The sequence below is a fragment of the Struthio camelus genome, chromosome 1, assembly GCF_040807025.1.
Source record: "Struthio camelus isolate bStrCam1 chromosome 1, bStrCam1.hap1, whole genome shotgun sequence".
In the NCBI taxonomy this organism is placed as follows: Eukaryota; Metazoa; Chordata; class Aves; order Struthioniformes; family Struthionidae; genus Struthio; species Struthio camelus.
In genome coordinates, this window is record NC_090942.1 from 63,611,033 (window position 1) to 63,635,944 (window position 24,912).

General features: G+C 38.6%; 1 protein-coding gene across 3 annotated transcripts; it reads right to left on the reverse strand.

The window, feature by feature from the left end:
• Positions 1–2,143: 2,143 nt before the first annotated feature.
• Positions 2,144–23,405, reverse strand: DRAM1 (DNA damage regulated autophagy modulator 1). Of its 3 annotated transcripts, XR_011141285.1 has the most exons (8): positions 23,109–23,395; positions 17,814–17,881; positions 16,314–16,456; positions 13,618–13,795; positions 10,829–10,887; positions 9,669–9,697; positions 8,478–8,570; positions 2,144–6,198 (listed from the first exon to the last, which is right to left on the reverse strand). XR_011141285.1 is itself a non-coding variant. In XM_068944659.1 (7 exons), exons 1-7 carry the CDS (start codon positions 23,264–23,266, stop codon positions 6,154–6,156), a joined length of 744 nt encoding a protein of 247 aa, XP_068800760.1. In that variant the 5' UTR covers positions 23,267–23,382; the 3' UTR covers positions 2,159–6,153. The 3 variants fall into 3 exon arrangements, 2 of the variants coding, with proteins under 2 accessions (XP_068800760.1, XP_068800770.1); XM_068944659.1 differs by lacking the exon at positions 9,669–9,697 and having other exon boundaries at positions 2,159–6,198; positions 23,109–23,382; XM_068944669.1 differs by lacking the exon at positions 2,144–6,198 and having other exon boundaries at positions 23,109–23,405.
• Positions 23,406–24,912: the final 1,507 nt, after the last annotated feature.

Genomic DNA, 24,912 nt, shown 5'->3' on the forward strand with positions numbered 1-24,912 from the left:
CGCTGGTGCTGTTACTGTCACATGCAGGGCACAGCTCTTCAACATTGTTACTGCATACAGATTTAAAAAAAAAAAAGTCAAGATATTGAAGTCCACAGATAATGAAGCTAAGAGGCTACTGAACGAGAATAACTTCTTATTGTCTGCTTCTCTGGGTCTGAAGGACTCTAGAGCTACTACTTTTCTGCTGAAACATCTATCAAAAGTCCTATTGACTTCAGTAGCTGAAGACTGATCTCTTCAGCCTTAAATCTCAGGCTATTAGTGCCTTCTCCCTCTTCCTTTGAAAAGAGAAATCATCCGTGCTCTATGGGAGAAGAGGAAAAGGGGAATTTCTGGCTCCTAATTTGCTATGATTCACTTGATTCAGGGACTGCAGTTAGGAGTGTTACTGGACTTCGTCTTTTCTGAAAGTACAACCAAATAAACCGTGAAGTCGGTAAAACACTGTTGAATAATTCAAACTGAAAGAAAATGAAATATTTGAAAATCTCCTACATTGTTTCAACTATTTGATGCACTGTAAGAGGAAGTAAAGATACCTCTCTGCAGGGAGACCTGTTAGCTGCTAATATCCTTTATAAAAGTGGGGCTACAAAGAGGCCCTAGAAATCTCATGGTGAAAGTATAGGAGTTCATCAGAGAGGCCTTTTTATAAAGGTAACTTCCACTTACAATGAATTTCATGAGTGCGTGTTGGGAGGGATCTCGTGTTCCACTGTGTTGAAAATGGCTAATGGTAATAAACTATTCCTTTGTTAAAGCTCTTTCTATATTTATTTTAAAAAATCTGTGCAACACTGCTGAGGGAGGTTAGCTTCTCTGTCTTGTAGACTGGAGACTGAGAAACAGCATGAGTAAGGTCAACATTTTTAGAAGAATATCTATGCTCAATGTGGCTTGCTTAGGACCGAAAATGATGAACTTCTATAATGCCAGGTAAAATAAAAAGAATTTTTGGATCTTAATGAGTCTCAGTATTGTCCTGTGATGTCTGAGCTTAAGCAATGGAAGTTTATGGATGTTGCAATGGAAGTTTATGGATGTTCAGAAATTCTGGCCTGTACAAACTTGTTACAATTCAATTACATCTTTGATCAAAAAGAAACTAGGAGTCAGGTGCCTTAGCAGCATGTTCAATTCAAAAGGCTCTTTCATGAGCTCTATATCAGAAGTAGTTTGCTCTACAGACCTTCAAGGTTAATTTTAGCATTGTTTGTGTTTACATTTATATGTAAGATGCTACTTTTTTAAAATTTAGTTTCTTATTGAAACCAAGAAGAGAAATGTAGATAGATGTTAAGAGGCCTGGATTATAACTACAGTTCACAGCAGACATGCAAAAAATGCTACCCAACTGTTTACTTGGGCAATGAATAACTAAAAACAGACTTATATGTAAACAAAAGTGGATTTTTAAGGGATACAACAGCTATCTTTAAATTGCTTTTCACAACTTGATATGCCACTGTTTCTGGGTGTGGAACGGCTATAATTTTGAAATGTTAAAATCTTGTCCTTTTGTAAATTATTGTCCAGCAGAAATAAAGTCTATTTTGCCTTCTGATGCTCCATTAGAACTGATAGAATAGCGTATTCAAACTGCTGAATAACATGTACCTTCTTTGTAAAGAGGTAGGAAAAGCTTCCCAAAGAAGGTGGCTTAAAAATTAAAGCTGAACTGCAACTTGTACCTCTGCTAACTATAGCGAGTAGCTCCTTTGACTGAGATAAATTAATTGAAATATTGAAGTTGCTATGAAAGTAAAGGTTGCAGTTACAAAATATATGTACTCAGATTAAGGCAGAAGGGGATGGCAAGGAAACTTAGAACTGACCTGACTCTGTTCCTCGATGATATAATAAAAAAAACATTTAACTAACTCTCTAGATGATTATTAAAAACAGTTGAGGCTACCTAGAAAAACTATTGTACTTACTAGAAGCAATAACTTCTTCCAGAATATGGAAAATATACACTGATAACGTGGTCTACTAGCGCCATCTATTGTGTATAAGGAAAATTAAGCATAAAATACAAAATGGAGAAATTGCCTATTTTCCCCTTAAAAATCAGAGAAATACCCTTTCCATGCTACAGTACCACTTGGAAAACGCAGCCTAATCTCATAAAAATATCATCAATCACTTTTATTTTTACGATATGTAGCAATTATTATCACTTATGCATATTACAATGACATGCAGGACTCTAACCACTGTCAGGCTTCATCATGCCAATACAGGGTGTTCATATATGTATGGACCACATACACAAATGCACAGTAAAAGACAGACCCAGCTGTGAAAGTTACAGTCTACTGGAAATATTATAAATGAGGATCTTTTACAACTTGCTTAGGTTATGGCCAAGGAGCAGTTGTGCCCTGCTGAGTGTTTCTTTCCTTCATCATGAGATATCTGCAAAGCAAGAAGTTGGTAAACCCTTATTAAGCCACCTGAGAATTAGTCAGTGAGAGTTCCCAGCTTTCTTTTCCTATGAAAAGGAGCTCCTACCTTCCGTTGGAAGTCTAAACTTCTTAGCTAGATTGCTTTCCTGTTTGATCTCCTGTAATGCGGTATAAGTTCAAACAGTCCTCCTCCTCCTCCTTAAATATTTACCCTTCATACAGCTTCAGAATTACATTGCTACTACATAGCACTTCAGAGTAATGCTATATAATAAAAAGCATTCCAGAGAGCACAGGCTTAATCTTTCTGATTATTTTGCATAAAGAGTAAAGTTGTTCTCTTTTCACCAACCTCTTTATCTGCCTCTGCTGCTGTAATTTCACTGTCTGAGCTCTGTGTGAGTTGTCACACCATTTACCATCTACTTTTCTGTGTTTTCTGGAGAGCTTAGGTAATTAGTTCTATAATCAAAACTTTCACCTACCAACCTAATTTTTCAGGCTAATTCTAATGTTACTTCTTCTCACTCTATATGTCTTCCCACATTCAAAATCCCTCCTCCTGCCTTCCTGGAAACTCTGAAGCTCTGTCCCACAAGCTTCCTGTAGGCCAGTTTCTAGTGCAGGGGTTCAGTCTTCCAAGTCAATAGCTTATTCTTTTCTGCTAAGATCTTGGATGCGGGATCTTTTTTTTTTTTTATTTAGAGAGAGAGTTTATTTAGAGAGTTTTTTATTTAGAGAGCCACTCCCCAAAAAGTCCACGTTGGAGACCAGTTGTTTTTCTTTGGTCCTGCCATTTTTGTGTTTGTTGGCTGTCTTCTCCTTGCTGATGTGTCAGAGAGGTCTCCTCAACTTGCCCGCCAGAGACACTCATCTTTATGAGTTATGTATTTTTTTAATTTTCAGATCTCCTTGAAGGAGCCATCCCCCACAACTTTGACTGTGGTATTTAATTGTTCAAAGTTCATTTGTGAGATAGATTGAGGCAGATAACTTTGCTTCTCTCTCAATGTGAAAGCAGACATCTTAGACCTGAGCAAAAGGGCACGTAAGGCAAACTTTCCCTTTCCTCCTCTCCACAATGTCCTCCACTGCTGTGCTCTGGGGGCACATGAGTGCGCAGGAGCAGTTGCTCACCTGCATAGTGGGGTAAACGTGCCTTCTAACAGGGCTCTTCTTTTGACTTCCCCTGCTAGATACAACAGTTTGGGAAAGCAGGCAAAGCTGAACAGCAGGAGCTGGCATGGGATTTGCCAAGGCACAGGTTGGCATGTGAGGCCTAGGTCTAGCAGCGAACGAGCATGAGACATGAGTTGAACGAGTGAATGTTGTGCAAAGACACTCCTTTATTTCTCTAATTTTTCTCTGAAGGTGATCACTTATCCCTTAAGAAACATTCCCTATTTTATTTATTTGGCACTTGTAAAAGACGTGGAATCAATCAATCAGCCACCTTTTGGCTGACAAATGGGGCAATGCTGCTCTTGATTAGACCTTTCGTTTAATCTAGAATTTGGAAGAAACTTAAGTTTTTTATAAAGAAAAAGATCACAAAACCTTTTTTTAAAAAAAGTTCTTCTCTTATATTCTCCTAAACTCAAGTAAATTGTACATTTTAAAGTAATTTCATACTTGAGACTTTGCTTGATACAACAAGGTATTACCTCCAGATTGTTTTTCTTTATGACCCAGGGTAGGAAATGGTTTACAAGGAATAATTCTGGAGAGGTTATTAACACAAGCTTGCCAAACGGGTATTCATCTGTTTTGTTGCAGAGGTTCAATATATCGTGTAAAATATAGGTTTGTGAACTGCTATGATAAACCAGTTCCTTCTGATACGAGCTAGTGGATGCCTTAGCAAAGTTATCTGAAAACTTACAGTTCAAAGATTACAAATAGAAGAGGGCTGGAAAGAGAACTGGACTTGCTTTTAATTCAGATCAATGATCAGGGAAGAGTTCTCGGAGAGAATTTAGGTTAAAAACTGAAGGACCCGGACAGATTTACTGAGAGTACTTGTTACCCTAGACAGATCTGTGAACAACTAATTCTCAGCTTTCTTCTCTGGAGGCAGTTTTAAATTTCCCTAGAGTAAAGGGACATTATCTCTTCTTTCAAGGAAATGGATGCTGCCCCTTCTCAAAATCCAAGCACCATATTACCTTTCACTTCCTCCTGGAGGAGATCGGCTTTTGCAGCAAAATCTCATGGAGAGACAATATTTGCGGAGGGCACAGTAAACCACTAGGATCAGCTTGCCAGTTCAACCCTCTGAAGTCTTCAAGTAGAAGGCTTCTAAACCTGAAGGCTTGTGAAAAGACCTCTAAGTACTTATGAAACAGTTTGAAATACCAAGATCTTGACTTTCTCTACCTTCTTTATATTGAAATGTTCAAAATTATTATTGATATGTATTTCTGGAATCTTTCTAGTCTGTCTGAAATGGCTGTAACGAGTATTATCTCCCAATACTAAACCTCTGGCTGTCAAGATTGTTTTGCTGCCACCAAGCATACGCTGCTGTCAGAGCATGCAAGGCAGTATGCAAACAGAGCAAACCATAAATATGAATTTATAATAGCTTATAAGAAAAATAAGATACAATAGGTGGTAATCACTGGCTCGGCACACGTAAGAGTGAAGAGCAAACAGAATGAAATTGCCCTAAGGTGAAGCATTATTTAGATATTTTGAGTTGATTGTATTTCATCCCTACATGATTTTTGACTGTGACAGAGGCTGCAATGGTAATTTTTCATCAGTAACATAAGCTGCACAGCCTAAAAAATATGAGACTTTGTCCTTTTGGACAGGGTGGAGAAATGATTTAGCGTAAGTCAGTAAAAACAACACTACCTATCATGGGATTTACTGTAGTTTATGCAAAAGAAGTTTCTCAGCCACTCATGACGGACTAACAAATAGAAAACATCATACAAACAGAGCAGGCAATAAAAATATTTCTAGTGTAGCTCCCAAGAAAAAAGGTTTTGCATAAATAGTTCATTGTTCCTTTCGATTCCCACTTCAATTTTAAGCTTCCTCTGGCCAGCAATGGATGGAGGGGAAAGAAAGGATAGACTTTTACAACATTCATTGCAGTGATGATTAGAAAACATTTCTGCAAGCAGTATAAACTTCTCCTAGGATTTGCATTTGTATAGAGTGTCCATCATTAGAAACACGTAGCATAGTGTTGCAATCCACTAACTGTTAATTTCTAGTCTTGAAACAAAGATGCCTGCTTCTGCTCACATCTTCTTTCATATAGTCCTTTCAACTTAACAGAGCAGGAATTCAATGAATTTAGTGTCTTCCATTTTCTTTAGACTTTGTGACCTGTCTGAAAAACGTACTTTCCCAAGTATAAAACTAATGCCATTAATCACAATATTAAAAATGAAAAAATATGGATATGACCAAAAGGAAAGAACTAAGGAGGTCCACACCTTCAAAAGCCTTTGAAGTGCTTTAACAGATTTCTTCTGTTATAGTAGTTTTAATATGCCAAACAGTAAAAAAGTTACAAAATATCCTAACAAGAGGGCCCCAGCCAGGGGGAAGGAAATACAGGAATATTGTTGGTATTTAAAATGTTTTGTTGGATGCTATTGTAGTTGTTTCAGAATTAATGGCATGGGTTCTTCATCTTCGAAAATCCAGGTTCCTCTGCAGCATTTTATGTAAGTAAAAATAATCCTAAAATGTTCATCTATACAAAATATAAATTTCTCCAGGATCAGGAGTCTTCATGCATTTCTGTTGATATCCTTAAAGAAACTCTCTAAAAGAAAAATACAGCAAGATCAGTTTAAGAAGATAACTTCATAGTTCTGTGATATAAAGCATGTGGACATATAACAAAAAAGTTAGCCTGTTTAAGTAAAATATGTACTGTGAGAAATGAAAAAGGGAAGGCTTATTTTTTCTCAGAATTTGGTGTTCAAGTGGTTTTATGAATTAATCTTTTGGCTTTTTGTATGCAGTGGCTAGGACAGTAAGAGGATGGAATCTAAAAAATCCACTGCAGCGCTCTGGTAAGACGTAATTTATCATTGTCAAACACTAACATTAGATTTCATGCTGATTCAAGGCCTGTAAACTAAGATAAGAGGCCTACATATTCTACTTACTTTAATTATATTGCTTTCTAATATTTGTTACACGCGCAGTGTTTATATGGTTACGCTTTCAACGTTGAACACTTTGAGGTCTGTGATTTGAAGCAGCCCCATCTGTTAATTCAGCTATCTGAAGACTACAGCATTGTCTGCGAATTCTCACCGACAGTGGAGAGGCTTCCTGGTGATAAAACAGATGCCATCCTATGTATAGAGATCAGAGTGGGATGTACTGGCAGTAAATATCCAAAGAGACAAACGGTAAATGTAATGGTGAAAAATTTGCTTTTTGAAGTGTCATTATAATTTTGAAGTATCATTTTTGTATTGTAATAATCATTTCTACTTCAGTAGTTTTGTCAGTTTTGGAATGCAATTATGCTTCTTTTAGGTAATTCATTGTGTAATTTTGAACAACTGTTTCTTTTGAATGTGTTTTGTTCTGCAGAATGTAACCTTCATTTTAATAAGGGAAAGTCCTACAGCTGTGATCTACCTGATGATAACATCAACCAAATGTAAACTGGTGTAGAGATGTATGATGTCAGTTAACTAAATGTATGTTAACTCTGCATCCTTAGCTGAACACTGATTTCTATATATGTTAACCACTTTCCTGCTGAGCAAGAGCATAAGCAAAGAAGCAAATAAACTAATAATAAAGTCTTGCAAGCTTTGGTTTTATGCCAAAGGACTTGGAGGAGTCTCACTAGTTTTCCTCCTTTCTCATCTCCACAATTCCTGCATATGGTTTCCAGCAATTTATCACAGCACCCATTGGCCCACATATATGATCCTCATCAGTTGTGCAGTTATGCAAGTGTTTGGATTTATTGTTTTTAACTTTCTAGGATTTATGTAAGGCAATGTCATAAATGGTATTCATGAAAGACCTACGGGATATGACGTTCACAGTGCTTACAACTGACTCATTTAATCTTTGTAATTATGGTATAAAACAGCAGTTCTCAGTCTTTTCTACCTTAAGCTCTCTTCTGCACTTTCCCAAAGGTCCAAAAAAGTTATGGGGAATGTGAACATTCAAAAGTCTGAGAAAGAAAAGGAGGCCATAATCCTCTTAAACTCCCACTGCGATATCCACGAGGTTTTGTCTTCAAATCCCCACATGGCACTTGTGAGCTGTGTGGTGTGTTCTTGTTGTTGTTGGTTTTTTTTTAACAAGTTCTTTTGCCAAGGTTAAGTCTCGCACGTTCATGTTTTTATCATTTTGTATCCCTATACAGAACCAAAATCCCATGAAACTCTGCACCTAGAACATACTTGTAAACAGCAAGAGTTGGAGAGGGAAAGCTAAAGAATTAAGTTCAAGTCATGCCTTTTACAAATCATATAAAGGTATGTTCTTTTTAACTAATCTAATATTTTCTCTTCCTTAAAATGGGATTGATGCATCACCAGAAACTGAACTATGTATAATATATATCCAGGCTACCCACACCAGAAGGTTTTCATGCCAATACTATTTATAAAGTATGTGATATTTTTCACATCACGAGGGAACATAAATCAAAATGTGTAACTTTTTAAAAGAAAAGAAACTCTGGCTGAAATGCACTGAATTATTACAGAAAATGCCGTAGGTAGAAAGAAATGCAATTTTAGAGGCACTGCTTATTTTGGTATTATATCATTTGTAGAGAGCTTGTTTCTAAAAACCTTGACAAATAAGATATTAATTTAGTGAACTATTTTCAAGAACAGACACCTATTAAACTTTTTCGTTACATTTATTTTCATATTTTAAAACTGAGAGGAAAAAATGTTTATTAGGTAGACAGGAATCAGCTCTGTAAGTGACAAAACTTATTTGTGTATAGCTTTGATATTTATAGCTCAGTTAAGAACAGTAACTTTCTATTGCATTTGCTGTTAAAAAATTCAGAGCACTTCTTAGCCACTGCCAAAATATGCAGATACCAACCTGAAAATCTCTAATGAAGGTGAAAAAGAAGAAGATAAAACCAAAGGCCACTATCCATTCACAGACTGCACTCACAAAATGATAAACATAATCCTGATGGAATGAAACATAAAATAAACATTCAAATAAAACAGCTAAACTAAGTAATTGTGGAATGCTAAAAAAAAAATGAAATTCTCATTAGTGTATACAGCAGAAATAAAATATTTTGAAATATGGGGACTGCTAACTTTTGGCATTATCCTTTTCTTACTGTTTTGATTAAGAAAAAGGGACTCAGAATTATGTGACTCTTAGAAATGTATGTGTAAATAAAAACCCACTAGTTACAAACAGCCTTCTAGTCCTGTTTTTCAGTCTATGGCATGAAACCAGTTTTTATATTGAAACCAGTTTTTATATTTTACTTATTGTCATGGATGACAACTTTTAAGTTTGTGAACTCTGATGATGAACGTTTGAAAGGTTTTTTTTCAGGACATCAATTAGATAGAGTCCTCGGATGCTAAAAGGGAGTAGAGTGTTAGGAGTTCACAGTAAATCTGTCAGAAGCTGAGAGCTCCGGGGCTCTGAAAAAGTTGATCCTTAAAAGAGAGCGAATGGGTAGAGAAAGGAATCTGTTAACTTCTCAGTGTAAATGATTTGGGGCGGTGTGTTCTATGCTTATGTAATACATAGCATAATAGCATCTTGGTGCTTTGTTTAGGAGTTTCAATTCTACCATAATTAAACAAAGCAATAATATTCAAATACATACAAGTGTATTCAAATACACACAGCTTACACCACCAATAACATAAATGGAAAAAAAAGCAATAACAAAAGTAGCTATCTTATAAGCAACATATACTCAGTAAAATTAAATGTATTTTTCCTTTGAAAAATTCACTGTGTTTGTTTTATAAAATGTATAACAAAATACATTCTCACAGAATGCTCTACTGTTATATTTTAAAGGAAAATGAAACGTGATTTTTCAGGCCGCTTCACCTGTGGTGCAGTTAGTTCCTGTCTTTATAATAAAGACATTTTAAATGAGTAAATAGAGGAAAGTTTCCTTCTGTAAGTTCAACAAGCATTTTAAGGACTTATGACTCATCAGAAACCATCCCAATAGCCTGTTGTATAAAAGTTAATACAGATTTTAGTCTTTAGAATAGTGAGTATATTTATCAAGGTTGCATACATTACCATTATGTATCCGCAATATGTATTGTGCACTAACATAAAAGACAGTATAAGAAAACTACAATTAGTACAGGATCAAAAAATAGCTTGAATACAATTTTTACCTTGAATATGTTTAGTTCTCATGTGAAGGATATCAAAGTGGAATACAGTGGCCCACATTAAGATGCTTTTATTCAGAGCCACTGAATTGAATAGTACTATCTCTTACAGTAAACTCTCATGATGTTTTAAAATGGATGGCCATCCTTGTATGACATTTCCTGACAAGATTTTTGTTTTTAAGTAGACCCTCATAAAATGACCCATTAATAGGACACAAACAAATTTAAATTGTTTCTTTTCAGCCAAAATATGCCATCCGTTTCACTAAAAACATTTTGCATCCCTTGCATCTCCAATAAAAAAAAAAAACTCAAGAGGTAGATACTACTAAAATTATCTAACTTGTGAAGATTTATCTCACAGCTGCCTTACCACTGCTTTGCTTAAGTACATTCGCCATGTTTGCTTTTATTAAACTCTTCTGGCAAGATACATTCACTGCATTATTTAACTTGATTTTTGGAGAAAGTACACCCTCCTATGGTAAAGTTTGTCCAAAAATAAAAATTATCTTTCACAGGTATCATTCGAAGACCACTGAGAATGATCCAAATATCTGATACTTTAGTATGGCTTATATCAGACCCTCAATGTTTACCGCAATAGTAAAGATTATTTTAAAAGAAATGGTGAAAAAGCTGAGAAAGCCAATGTTGTTTAAAAAAAAAAAAGAAGAAAGAAAAATTTCAGAATCAAGTTGAAGGTCCACTTTTGTTTCATGTGTATTAAGTTCATTTTCAAGAAATGGGACTGCAAAAAGAAGTAGAATGACTCACTTCCAGACTGATTTTTTGGGTTTTATTTGTTCGTTTGTTTTTTACAATTTGTTGTATGGGTAAGTGTCTTAAGATTTATCCATCAGTGATTTTAACAAGCCACAGACAGTTTTCTAATGAAGAAATAACAGAAAAATAACATTGCAAAAGTGGTGAGCTTCTGTTTATGATAATGTACTATTTAAATTCTCTGAGATGTTTGCAATGCTATACACTTTTAGGTAAATATAAGAACCAAATAATACGATGCAGGATTAAGTTCATAACTTAATGAGATTTTACCTTTTCATTTGGAATCCAATGAATTTTTGTCATGGAAATTCGTGAAGCAAACACAATCACTGGAAAAAAAATAGTGTAAAGGAAACTACAGAAGTTTAATGATTAACAGTGAAAATACATCTGTTTATAACACCCCATCTGCCCCTTCTGAAATGCAGGAGATTCTGAACAACCAGAATGTCAAATCAAAATATTAAGAAAAAAAAGTAAATGATTAAAGGCAACTGACAGTAGCAATAAAAACATATATCTGAATAAATAAAGATTTCTGTTGGTTCTTCCAAAGTACACAGGGCAAAGGGAGATATTCTCAGTAGGGAGAAAAAATAATGTAATCACATTCATGACCGAGAACTGTGGAAGCAAGTCCATGCTGGTTTGCACAAGTCCACAGTAGGTGCCTCTACTTTTTGCTAAGGACTGGGGCCCTCTTTAAAAGCCCTTTCATATCTGCTGAAACCAAAAACTTGCAGCTGGATGTCTGACAAGTGATGATCTGCTGTGACCACTTTTCGTCACTGGCAGATCACCTAAACTCCAGTAAAAGCAATGAGGTCACTCTGATTTCAGCAAGCTGTGGAAAAAGCCCATCAGTGTGTTGAGTGAGCTTCTAGGGGAGTTATCTAATGCAGCCTTCTAGCTGGGCACCAACCGACATGATCCAAATAATCTGCTTAGCCTTAAAGGACATCCCAGAGTAAAGAGGAAGAAAGGGAAATGAGATTCTCAGGACAACAGGACAACAGTTCCACCTTTGGTTAGGAATAGACAGGGTAAAGGGAGCAAACAGTCAAGCACTGAAGGCAGGGCAGCATCATGATGAGAGGCAAACCCAACAAATTTTCAGTCTGAAGCTTAAAAATTAGTTTCACTTTGGTTCATTTGTCAATTACTGTACTGAATTTCAGTCCAGCTCCATAGGTAGAGATCTAGTTTTCTGCAGTTTATTTACATTCTTTATAGAGGAATCTTCTACATATGCTTCGTTATTCTACAACGAATTAAAAAAATAAAATAATTGTCAGAGGTAAACTATTTTTGGTAGATTTGGTTTCTGTGGGTCAGATCAAATAGTTAATGACAATTAATTTACATAGGAACATTATCGGTCAATCTCAACACATAAAGAATGCAGTGGGCTCATAACCAAATCACAGTTTTATCACTCTGTAAATGTCAAAGTTTTATTTGTACAAAAACTACGCTTTATGACTTAAACCTTTTCTTATTAAAACGTAAGTTCTGTTCCTTTACAAGAATTTTATATAAAGTTCCCTGTTCCTGTTCCTGCCATTGCCATCAGAAGAAAACAGTGTAATGTCACAAATCATATGACATGTCACCAACTATTTTGTTTTCAATGTCTGTACAGAATTTGCCAACTCTGCCTTTTTAGGTTCTGCATTTCAGTTCAAATTTCAGTTTCCAAATATCACAACATACATAGCTCAGCGTTTCCAGTGAAAGATCTAACAGGAGTACAAATGAGCCTTTCTAATCCTTTCTCACAGGCAAGGCTAACTAGAAATAACAATAGTTTAAACCAGTTTCAAGAAACGTGTTGATGAGAGACAGCAGGTAAATGAATGCACTTTACAATTTCATAATAGCAGCGCAGGTTAGTCATGTGATGTACTCTGGACATTCACCACTAGGAAACAGAGAAGCTGTGAAAGTAAAAACTATAGCTCTTGATAGCCTGCACTGAAGTATAGGTCAAGTCGTATAGTCAACTAAGATTTTCACTTTTATGAACAAGAGGAGCTGAGGAGGACATAAGAATCCTGAATCCTATTCTGCTTTCTGAATTAATCACTTTAGTAATTGCATGCTGTTTCATCTGATACAATAGGAGCTTCAGAAATACTTACTAATGAGAATTTGAGTGCATATGTGTATCAAAGGGTGACATTGGCCCCTTTGCCTTTAGTATAGAGAACCTTAAGAAAAATATGGTGTTATTCTGCTGTTCTTACAAGGATGTGAATTTAGTTATTGGATTTAGTCAGGAAGACTAAATATGTAGCAGTAGTTTCCAAATTGAACGGTAACATACTGCTCCGCCACCCTTCCATGCTGTTGACAGCCTCCTTATACTAAAAAGGGAGAAAAACAATTTTTACCCATGGCACATTTTTGCTCAGCACTGCTACGTGTGGAATATCACAGACTGGGGGACCATTGGCACAGACAAAAAGTTGCCACCGTTTGATTGAGAGACCAAATAATCTTCCATCCTATATTTATGTCTGTCTTTCCTGTTTATTATGTCAAAAATACTCTGCAAAATATAACGGATGCCGTTATACAAGCAATCAGCAGCAGTTGGTGCATAGATCATAGTGGTTGATGTATAGGCAGATGTTGGTCTAAAATTAGAATGCTGGGCTGTATTTTATATGTATGTGCATTAGGTTCATTTTAGAAGCTGTGTCCGCTATTGTAGGCTTTTCTCCATAAAATGAAGGAGATTAGGAAGGTGGGCTAGCTGACTACCTGAAGTCCCTTCCAACCTGATGTATTGTATGATCCTGTGAAGAAGGTTGGGGCATTTGACTTAAATATATCATTGAAAGCCGAGATACAGTTTTCAGAAAGGCCCTGAAGCTCACCTTCATGTTTTTAAGAGTGTCTCAGCATGCTATATGCATTATTATAGCAGAAGGATAAACTCTTAAGAAAGCAAAAACTGCAATCTCATTTCCATCCTTTATCAGCAATGGCTTAACTTATAAAGGAAAACCACAACCATGTAAAGGGGAAGCGGTGGTATATGCCATAAAGGATACTGGGAATGACAGCAACGCATGATATTACAGATATGGCCATCCTTATGTGACACACAAGATAAGTATTCCATTGAGGACAGGACTTGTAAGAGATAATAGACTGAAGTGTAATGTATATAACACCAGAGCCAAATGCCACCAAAGCTCCTATGTCATGGACACTGGGAACAGACAGCTCCTGGAAAGAGAATTAGCACAATGGTTAGCTGTTACGGCTTGTACAGTGGTAGGGAGTCATTGCAGCCACACTATGCTGGGCATGAACAAACAGCAGGACACAGTCCCTTTTCCCAAGTCCACACAGGTAAGATGGAAGAAAAAGGTGAAAGAGTAATTTTCCAACCATGTCCAAAGCCATCAGATCAAAGTTAGAACATGGAAAAGCACAGACCGGTTTTAATGCTGTGTAACAATTGGTCTATTATGACCTACTGTTTCCACAAACAGGAACTGCACTGTGTTTTTCTTAAGAGGTTCCATTACCTCCTTTTTCACTCTCCCCTGCCAGAGATTTTCATTCTTTTATGCTGAAAGCTGAATTCGTATTTGTGTAGCCATACTTGAACTTGGTAAGGTTTCATGGGAGCTGATCTAAACTGGGACTGCTATAGCTTTATCCTCCCTTTCAGTGGCCAGCTAAGAAGCTCCAGCAAATGAGTCAGCAGAAAATTAATTATATGTTTTAAAGAAAAGTGTTTCCCAAAATAAGCTCTTGATATGAAGGACTTCCACTGTCAGTCCCTTGAACTATTCAGCCTTTTTACTCTTTCCTACATCATCAGCTACTTTTATTCAGTGTCTCCGTTGCTGAGGATAAAGTTCCTGTGTCACTACATGTGGCCTCTATTTTTGTAATACCCTACCTATGGAAGGTTCTTTCCTTTAAACATGAACAAGTAGAACGCCCAGTAATAAAACACATGAAGATTCCACAGAAATTCTTTGACTCTAAATGTTTCAAAAAATTACAAATACTAACTTATGCCACCTTGGAATCTAATGCCAGATAGATAAGCTGGCTTTAAAGCTGTTTTCTGTCATGAGAGCATATCAAAACATGCGCTATGATCTGACCTACCACAGATCTACTTTTGTGATTCACGAAAACACATCAATATCCTTTTATTATATATTTTAATATCCTTCCTGGCTGGAGGCCGCTGTTTTCTTTTTCTTCTAACGATGATTATTTTCATGTGCTCTTTTTTATTTTCTTTTCCTATGCTGTTCTTTCTACTCACTCCCCTCTCTCTCTCTCTGTGATGTATTAAGTTCTGTCAGATTTTAAAGCACATTAAAAGCCTTAAAAAGTTATTTAAGCGCCTTCTCAAGTATACTTGCATTTTCTTCTTCTGTCCTACCTTTTGCCTTCCATATAGGAACAACAGGATTTTGTATGGAAAGCATTAAGCAAGCTTAACTTTGGCTTTGCATTCAGCCCTACAGAAAATACATAGAACTTTTCTTACATAACTCTCACTCTTGTTCCTATCAAGCTCTTAGAGCTTCCCTACAAACCACATCACACACAACTCCTACAGAACCGTGGGAACCATTGGTAGATCTGGTGCAGCAGACCTCGTAAGCCTTCTAGTCAAAGACAGGGAGCTCTCTTTTAATCATGTGTAATATTCAGAAGGCAAAACAGACCTGCTGAGACCTGGATTTTTGCTTTGCCTTGTTCATGAAGGGCTGAGGGTTTTTTGATTCCGTGTCCAGTCATCTTTTTAACGGTATTCCTCCATTGTCTTTTATTTCTGTATTTCAAGTATTGTGTTATTTAAAGCGAAGAACAAACTTCTTATTCATGACCACTGCTTATTTTCTCAGAAACTCTTCCCCTTTAGAGGATACACTGCTAGTGTTTTCTCCCACCCTTTTTCTCATGTTTGCTAAGTGTTCAGAGAGCAGCACTATTAAAACCCCATGTTGCCTATTGTATCCTACCTTAAAGCAAAAGGAGGGAAAAAACGTTCCTCACAATTAATTATGCCAGTTAAAAGACTCACCACAAATGGCATTAGATTTGTATAAATAAAAGCAAACCTTAAATATTCACAGAGAAATTTCACACTGAAGTCTTTTTAACAAACTAGATATTTTGCTTTGGGGAGAGAGAAAATAAAGTGACACCCCATAGTGTCAGTCAGCTCTGCTACAGTACTCAGATATGGAGTTAGCTCACCAGCTGGGGAAAAATAGTTGTTAAGAAACAAACAGCGCACATGGATGTGAATTTCCTGTGTGACTCACTGGTTACAGGGACTAGGTTGAATGCTAAAGAAACATAACTTCTAATTCCTGGCCCTTGAGCAATCGCCTGACCTTGAACAAACCTCACAGCCTCTCCATTTCTCAGTTCTTCTACTAGTAAATGAGAGTGTACTGTTCACTAGTTGCTCACTATACCCTACAGTTAAAAGGACCAAGACTGCACTTTTTCCAGTACAGACATGTAACAAGACAAGCACACACAAAACCCCTTACTGGCATTACTATGCAAGCAAAAAATCTAGTTTACAGGGAGAAACCAAATCTGCCTTTTTAAAGCTACTAAAAGAAGTCAGGAGCAAGACATTCTTACTCCTTTTGCCAAGTATCCACACCGGGGTGATGTTAACCATTCTGATCTGTTTGATTGTTTGACTGCTAAAACAACTTAAAATTTATTTATGATCTGAAATTCATGATCATACCTGAAAAGTTGCAACAATGGCCATTCCAACACAACCCATCAATCCAATAAACAATGAAAGTATGTTGAATGAGGAACTAATAAAGTGTGATGACTCATTTTGCTTTTCTATTATTAAATATCTGATGTACATTGTAGCTACACCTAAAAAACAAAAAAAAATGTTGTTCAATGATCATGTATCTCTTACCTTTTAATACCTTGCCCTGTAACACATTTGCATATAGAATGAAATTATAAGCATGGTACAATAAATTATACTCTCTGTAGTTCCGGGATACAGAAGAAAGGTAGCAAATTCTAGATGCATTATTTTCAAATACAGCTATCTTAGCATTATCTTGACATTGCATATTAATGTCATCTAGAAATAACTGTGAATCAGTTCAAGAAAAACACTATTTTAAATCCCATTCTCCTGTGTATTTTAGGCAGAGAGGCATCTGCATTTCACATTAGGAAGGGAGGAGCTCATCACAGGAAGATGAACCACCAACCAAAAATTGGAGAATTCATTCTACTCTTGATGCTCTGGTACCAGAACTACATGTCTTTATAACAGACGTCCTGAAGAATCAATACAGTTTTTGCAGAGTGTAAACAGCAAAAAACGTAACTAGCCCTGTAACCAGAAAATATTTTCAAAGCTTTTGGGGCAACTCTGGCTCCTCCTTAGCGTAACAGAGGCCCCAAACCACTACACGCGGTTTTTAGTGCAGCCTACTTTCCTCCCACATGCAGTTCATTCCTAGCAAACATCTCTACTGAATTGGAAGACTGTGGTGCATTAGGGTATAACAAGTGTTCGCTGGATTCCATAAAGAACAATATTATAACACAGTTTGACAGCACAAAACTTTGCTTCAGTCTATCTACAGCTGGAAAAATAAATCAGGTAACTTTGTCCAAGCACTAAGACGTTATACACAACACACCAAGTCACTGTGCCTGAATGAGACCCTTAGAGAAGGTATAATATGGGATTTCACTTTTCCGTGAAGGCTATTTAGCGAGTACATATACACAGAGTTAGGCAGCTCTTGATCCTCCATTCCCTAAAAATGGATAGGAAGTGCCATACTTCCTGTTTCAGGTTTTGCAGAGATTTAGTGGAGGAGTAAGCATCTCACAGAGTAAGCCAAGTATTGTTCCATCACTATTCTTCCCCTTTCCGCTCTACCCTATAACCTAACACCTTCCTACATCAAAGATACCGTTGGTGCACACTAATTATGCCATCTCCTTCCACTTATTTCCAGCTGCATTGACTACTTTGCACTGATGAGCTGCTCTTCAGAGACAGGAGAAATGCTTTGAACACCTCCTCACTTACTGACTCCAAGGAACTGGCCCTCTGGATATTGCTTCCATCTGGATGATATTATCGGAAGTCTGTGGAGTACTTTTTCTGTAGAATTTTGTATGGACTGCAAATATAAGCAGACAGCTTTTGCTAGATTTCATTTCTTTGTTGTGTTCAGACCAAGTACATTATACATACCTAAAAGTGATGAAATATTAATCATAAAGCCAAAGATACCACTCTCTGGAGGTTCAGTTCCAGTGTCGCTAAAGCAAGGAGAGAGAGAAGAAATTAAAAGTTATTTGAAATCTGTGACACACAAATGAGATGTACACATGAAATCCCAAGACTAATGTTACTTGTGTGAACTACTGTAAGACATTTAAACATGTAAAATGGAATGTCGCTTAATGTATACTTAAGCTTTATTTGTATTACTGAATCTTTGCCTTTAGAAAGAAAATATAGTTTTAGAGCATAGTATCTGAGCTGTAGTCTTCCTTTTCTGTATGCAGTGTGTAGAGATGTGATGGATTGGGATACTTTGCTCATGAACAACATAAATGGTCACATAAATGACATTTTAGAAATGACATTTCTTTTATCAGACGAACTAATGCTGTGACAGAGTAAAATATATCTAATAGCATTCAGTATCCTAAGATGTTAGAGAATTGGGTTTAATTTCCTGATTTATTTGAGAGGATTTTACCCCAGGAGAGCAACTACGTTCCAATGCCTGGGAAAGTTCCTCGGCACCGTTTAATTTACTAATGTAGATATAGCTTAAGAGTACTCTAGGTCTAAGGTGCTGTAAGTCTTTTCTGCTGAAGCTGTTCCCCATTGCATTAAATAATTAGAAGTTCACTGGACCGGACAGATGAGGCATGAGCGCAAGAACGTCTACTGAATGTATGTGTATACATACATATATACATATTTATATGAAAAATATATGTTATATAGGAGATGGAATATCTTCAACCAAGGGCACGCTGAGAAACTTTTTCCCTCTTTCCCCACATATATGCAAACACCCACACAAATACCCATACCGGAGAATGGTCTTGCCTAGTGGGAAGGACATACTTCTGGGAATATGTGGGTTCAAGTCCCCTCAAGCAGAATTGTTTCATATTAGGTGAGTGCTCTGTTGAAGTAGAAATAAGTGCAATACCATCGCCTCTTTGCCCTATTGCGTCTTGTCAAAGGTGCAGCCATTCTGAGAGTATCTACCAGATCAGGCTCTAACAGCCAAGCCACTTGAAAACATGTAGTTTGTAAATCCTTAGAGAGCTCACATGTGAGCTGGGTTCTCACATGTGAGCTGGGTTCTCAGTTAGTCAGTCACCAATACCAAGAGGCACGGCTGTGTGTATGTAAACAGACATATCCAAAGAACTTTACTATCAGAAACCTAAATCTGTAAGAATTTTAGCTAATGCCAAAGTTAGGTGGAAACTGAGCAAAGGTTATGAGAATGAAAGTTTTTCTTAGGTGTCTGATGGCACAATTAGATACCAGCTAAAGAGTTTTTTTTAATGTGTTTTGAGAAGATAAATCCTACTGATTCCAATAGGGAGGCTGGATTAGTTTTCAGCGCTATACAGCTGAACTGCAGCCAAAATGACAGGTGCTCATAATGAATGCCTGATCTGTAGCATCCAAAAGAGAAAACTCACTAAATAATTAACCATTTTTAAAGAAAGTTTTTAAAAATTTGGTTTATTCAAGCTAGAAAACTAAGAACATTTCAAAGGATTTAGTTTTTTAGAAACTACGCTCTCTCTCAGTCTCCATATATGTTACAGAAGTGTTTGTGTAATCAGTTGCTAAGCTGATTTGCCAAGAATGGGAGTAAACTAAGAATAAGAAGAACCCTTTTCTATGAAAAGCTGATGCAACAAAGAGAAGAAAACCTTATATTTTCTTTTGACTTGATTGTTTCCAAACCCTCAGATAGCAAAAGCTTGGGAGACCCAGGCTTTTAGACAAGCTTTTACAACTTACTCAAGCATTAGCAATCCCTAGTCATCCGTATCTTCTTCTTATGCTTTCCAAAAACTTGCTACAACATGCACTCTGCGTTATTCTTGATTCTCTTTGATAGTGGAATCAATGGCAATAATACGGTGACTCTCACTTTTCTGTTCGACATTTCTAAAAATCATTTTAGTCCTTGCTTCCTTTACCCATTTTTTAACCTTGAATTTCATATATTTTCCTCTTCTTTCTAGAGTGTTTTACAAATACGACACGGGACTTCACTTAAAAATTGAGCCACTTGTGAAAATCTGGAAGGACTTTTGCAAATCAGAAACTGCTCTATGCTAAGTACTGCATTGTGATCACTTCAAAGCTTTTGAAGGGCTTTAGGTGAGAAGAGAATGGAATTGGCACATGCAAAGAAATTGGGTATTTGAAGTTCTTGGAACACTTCACATCATAAGAGCAATCCAAATAACCTGAAATTGCACTTAGCTGCATTCAGTTTTAATTCAAACTGTTCTCAAGCTAAAGCTTTATAGGGGGATTTTGTATTATTCATTTTTAAACTCAATAATCTTAGATACATTTTTTCAAGTACCTTCATATCAAGAATATTATATCTAAAATGTATTACAAAGTACTGCACTGGACTTTTAAGGACACAATCTTCTTAACATGATGCTTTCTACTGAAAAATCCCTACTGCTAAATGAAGACTTAGATATATGTTTTGTTTACTTCTGGGATTTTCTGGTCCGCAGCTTCAGAAAAAAAAAAAATTACAAGTATTCTGTGATAGCTATTGTTTTTAATGAAAAAGAAAAAATAAAATGGCATATATGAAACAAAAACTTGTGTTCACTTAATTTACAACAGTTCATAGGTGAGCACAGCCATCATGGAAAAGACGAGTAACTTGGTATCAAAATGACAGTATTTGTGTCACTGTCTCAAGAAGTAGAATTCTTCTAAGTCAAATAGTCTCCTGAAGAGTCGAAAGAAAGAAGAGAAAGTAGAGGAGAAAGGGAGTAAATATTTTAGGGCCAAAAGACTCGTCATCTTCACATTTTCTATATACCCATCATAAACTTTTTCTCTCTGAAGTCCACAAATTTTAAAGTAGGAATTAGCAGATTATATACTGCCAACACAGATATGACTGATCTAGAGGTACTAACTGACAGCATTTATCCTTCAGGAAATTCCCTTAAGTCTTTCACTGAAAATTCAAGCCACCAAATAGTCACCCTGGCACATCCAAATTTGTTTGGATTTTAAGTAGCATGAACACAAAAAGCTCATTTGGGCACAACCAAACGTGCTTCTAGACCCCAGGTGCAAGAAAAACTAAAATTATATTAATTTTGGTCTACTCAGAAATGTATTTATATGGTTTATTTGATAAAACATCAACACAGTTTCCATGAAAAACATAGACGTGACCTTTCTCTCATTGTGACAGCTGTTACATGGTAAACAAATAAAATTAACAAGTTACCTCAAGAAAAGTTACCTCAAGACAGGATACTTGAGGAATCTAAATAAGAATTTCAGAAACGTTGAACTAAAATTTGTCAGTACTTTTCTCCTTTGTCTAACTGGAGTTTCCCCACACAAACTTTATTTTATTTTTAAAGTTTATTTTAAGATACTGCACAACTGAAATCTTGCAACATTCTTCCTCTTTTATCAAAGTTGTCACTATATCACGTTCTTAATTCCATGATACAGCTTCTTAGGCTAAACCAAGGACCTACAAAATAAGATGATGAACTACATTATGACTATTGTCCTGAGTATTTAGCAGGAGTCATCATATTATTCCCAAGTGTATTGCATGCACCTTCTACCAAGATCAGCTGCCTTTAGAAGTATTAAAAATTGTTCACCAACTGACAACATATATCCTTCACCCAAATCTTGTGTTAAAAGGATTTAAAACACACAAGATATTTGTCTTATTTAAAACTTGTTACTAGCAAAACAAGAGGGCCTGAAATATTTTTTAATAACTGACACAGTCTCATCTATGATGTTTTTATATGAGTATGTGGATATTTATTGTGATTTCTTAGTTCAAAGTCCACTTACCTATGCTATGCATATCTATGCTATGCTATGTAAAGACAAATAATACAGAAAAAGTGTCCAGTTTGTTCATATATTTTATTCAAGGACTGGACTTACAACGGGACAATAAGAAATATCCTTTGTCAGATTCAGCTGTTTCTTACTAGAGGACCTCCACATCCTTCTGAGCACAAACCGTGTTCTGAGTGTAGACACAGTTACATTGGACGGTTTATTTTCCTTGCTGTACAAGGGATAAATGCACTAGTTATAAGCACTTCTGTGTCAGTAATACTGCATATGCATTTGCACGAAAGAGCGTAACTACAACCACCATAGTTAATGATGGTGGTATGATACTTGTGCAAGGACAAGAACAAGGCTTTCTGAGAGCCAAATTCAGATTTGGCCAGATAATCTACCTTTAAAAGTTCTGCTAAAAAAACAAAAAGCAGGAAGCCCAGCGTTCTTTGGCTCAGTTTGAATGAAGGTCAACTTTCTTGTGGGCTGCAGCGCCCTTTGCACCATCCTGCTTATGAGCACAGACCTAAACTTTCACACAAATTCATGTGCATGCACAACTCAGGTTAGCCAGCTTATGAAATTATGTCCATAAAGCCATTCAAGGAACTGGGTCTAAATCTCTCTTGAAACATGCATCTGCAAAGCTTTTTCAGATCCTCTGAAAGGACAGAGCCGTTCTCACATCTGCAGCTCACCCTTTAATCTATTAAGAGCTAAATGCTAGTGAGTTACTATTTAGATATAAATGTTAACAAAACCAGTGCAGTGATTTCTAAAGAACTGTGCTTGAATGACTGAGGTGACAGAAATCAGAGAGTAATCATGTCTTGAGGAGTCTTTTACAACTGCTTCTAGGCTTTTACAAATCTGTGTGTGTGTGTGTGCGCGTGTGTGTAGGGCTTCAAGCCATGTCACCATCTGGTGCACTTTGGCCCAGTTCTGGAGCTATGACACCACTTAGTAGAAGTTATTACACCGCTGAAGTTTTGCCAGGATGAGGCCTGCAGCATACTTGGGCTCCGGCAGAAAAACATTTAAGATCCTTTTTACCGCACCCGTCGCCCTGCGGCTCTCGGGGGGAGGAAGGATGTTGGAGGTGTGACCGGTGCCCCTCAGCGGGCCCCTGCACGGCCACCCCGGCCCTCCTCCCGGGCCGCTCCCGCGCCCACCCCGCGGCACCGCAGCCGTGCTGCGAGCTCAGCCCCTGCCCCCGGGCGGCACGGGCCGCGGCGGCGGGGTGTCTCTCCGCGCAGCCGGCGCTGAGGGCGCCCCCTCGGCACCTCCCGCCTGTGGTGGTGGCCGCCGTCCCCGCGCCTGCAGGCAGCTCGCCCCGCTCAGCCCGCACGTTGCCCCCCGCCCCGGGCCGGCCGGCCGCCCTTCGCCCTTCGCCCCCCGCCGCCGCCGCCTCACCTGATGTAGGGGACGAGGGGGTCGATGTGACCCGCCAGCACGGCGACCACGTAGGGGATGATGAAGGCGGCCGAGGACCAGGTGACGAGCAAAGCCGGCACGCAAGCCGCGCCGGGCATGAAGCAGCGCATCCCCCGCGGCAGCCTTGCCCCGGGCATCGGCGGCGGCGCCCTGCCGTCACTACGCGCGGGGAGACACTGGGGGCACGCCGGGCGTTACGGCCGCCACCTCCCTCCCCGCCTGCCTGCCTTCCCCCGCCCGGCAGCGGCGCGGCGCTGCTACCGCCGCCGCCGGCCCCGGGGATCCCCCGCGCCCTCCCTTCGCTTTCGTTTCCCCTCAGCGCTCCCGCTCTGAGGCGGCGCCCGCGCTGCCCCGAGCGGCGGGGGCGTCGCGAGCCGCGCCCGCCGCGCCCAACGGCCGCCAACGGCCGCTAACGGCTAACGGCCGCCGCCGCCCTGGGTGGCGCGAGGGGCCGGCCGGGGTGACCCCGTTTGCCCTTCACTTGGTGGCGGCTTCTCGGGCCGTGCTGCGGCCGGCAGTTCCCGAGTGGGCGCCGGGAAGGGGCCCCGGGGCGGCGGGCGGGCGTGGGCGCTGCCGCCTCCCCGGCGCCACCTGGGCTGCGCGGGGCACCGCGGCGGGCTGCGCTGCTGCGGCGGGGCTTTTGCGGCGGCTTGTAGTCTGTGGTGGTCTCCCGGGGTTTGCGCTTTCACGGGGTTCTTTAAAAGGCGAAGAGCTGAAATGGGAATCTAATGTCTGCATTTACTTTTTTTTTTTTTTATTTACTGCGTTCAAGAGATTTATCGTTATCGGCCTTGTGGCTTATGCAGGCGGCGCCGCGCGCTCCTGAGTGGGAGCTCCTCGAGATCTCTGCGGGGCAGCGCGCTCGGGTAGCGGGAGGTTTTGTCGCACGATACAGCCTCTCCTCCTGGTGAGGAGACGGGCACGGGAGGTGCAAAACTCGTTCAGAAGTCATGCTATTTAAAGCTTTCGTTCTGAAATCCCACATGGTACAAAACTCATCCGCCTCGGACGCCTTCGCTTCAGACGCGTTTCGAAAGATAGCCGTGGTTTGGAAATCCTTTGGAGATTCACTTTCTGAGAGGCTTAGAGGGAAACATAGTTTAATTCAAGATCACGCGGTGTTCCACGGTTTGGTCTAACCTGAAGGCACGAGCAGTCCGTCGGTTTGTTTCTGTGCGCTTTGACTGCTCATGTTTATATGAAATTCAGACCAACATCCAAGTGTATGACCGTCATTTTGAAACAAGATGAAAAATATGTGCATACTCCTCTTTCCCTTCCTCTCCATGACAATTTCATGTAACTATTGTCTTCCTACCTTCGATATACTTTCCCTGTAGTGGAAGTTTAGTGAGTTGGAAGCTGAGTAATGCCTTTGAAAGTATTTGGAAGTGGGATAGAAATTTAGTAAAAGGACTTGAAAAGAGTGTACATTGGTCTAAATACAGAAGAGCAGTCATGCACGTTTTTCTGCCCTTAAGACTGGAGGTACACAGTATCCTGTGCCTTTTGGCAGTAGCTTGTTGCTCAAATCCTTAGTGTATAATTTTGATTCAATAATCACTGACACATAATAATTGCACTAGAGCGGTTAAAAAGAAAAAAGCTTTTCCCTTCTCATATTGGCTAATACTTCCATAGTACTTGGAAAGAGCTGTGTTTTATGTATAGCAAAAGCAAAGGTTTGAAGAAACAAACTGATATTTAGCCTTTCCATAGGTAATCTGCCTTGTAATAACTTTGAATGGCAGAAGTTCCTCATTGCAAGAAAGGGTTTATTTCT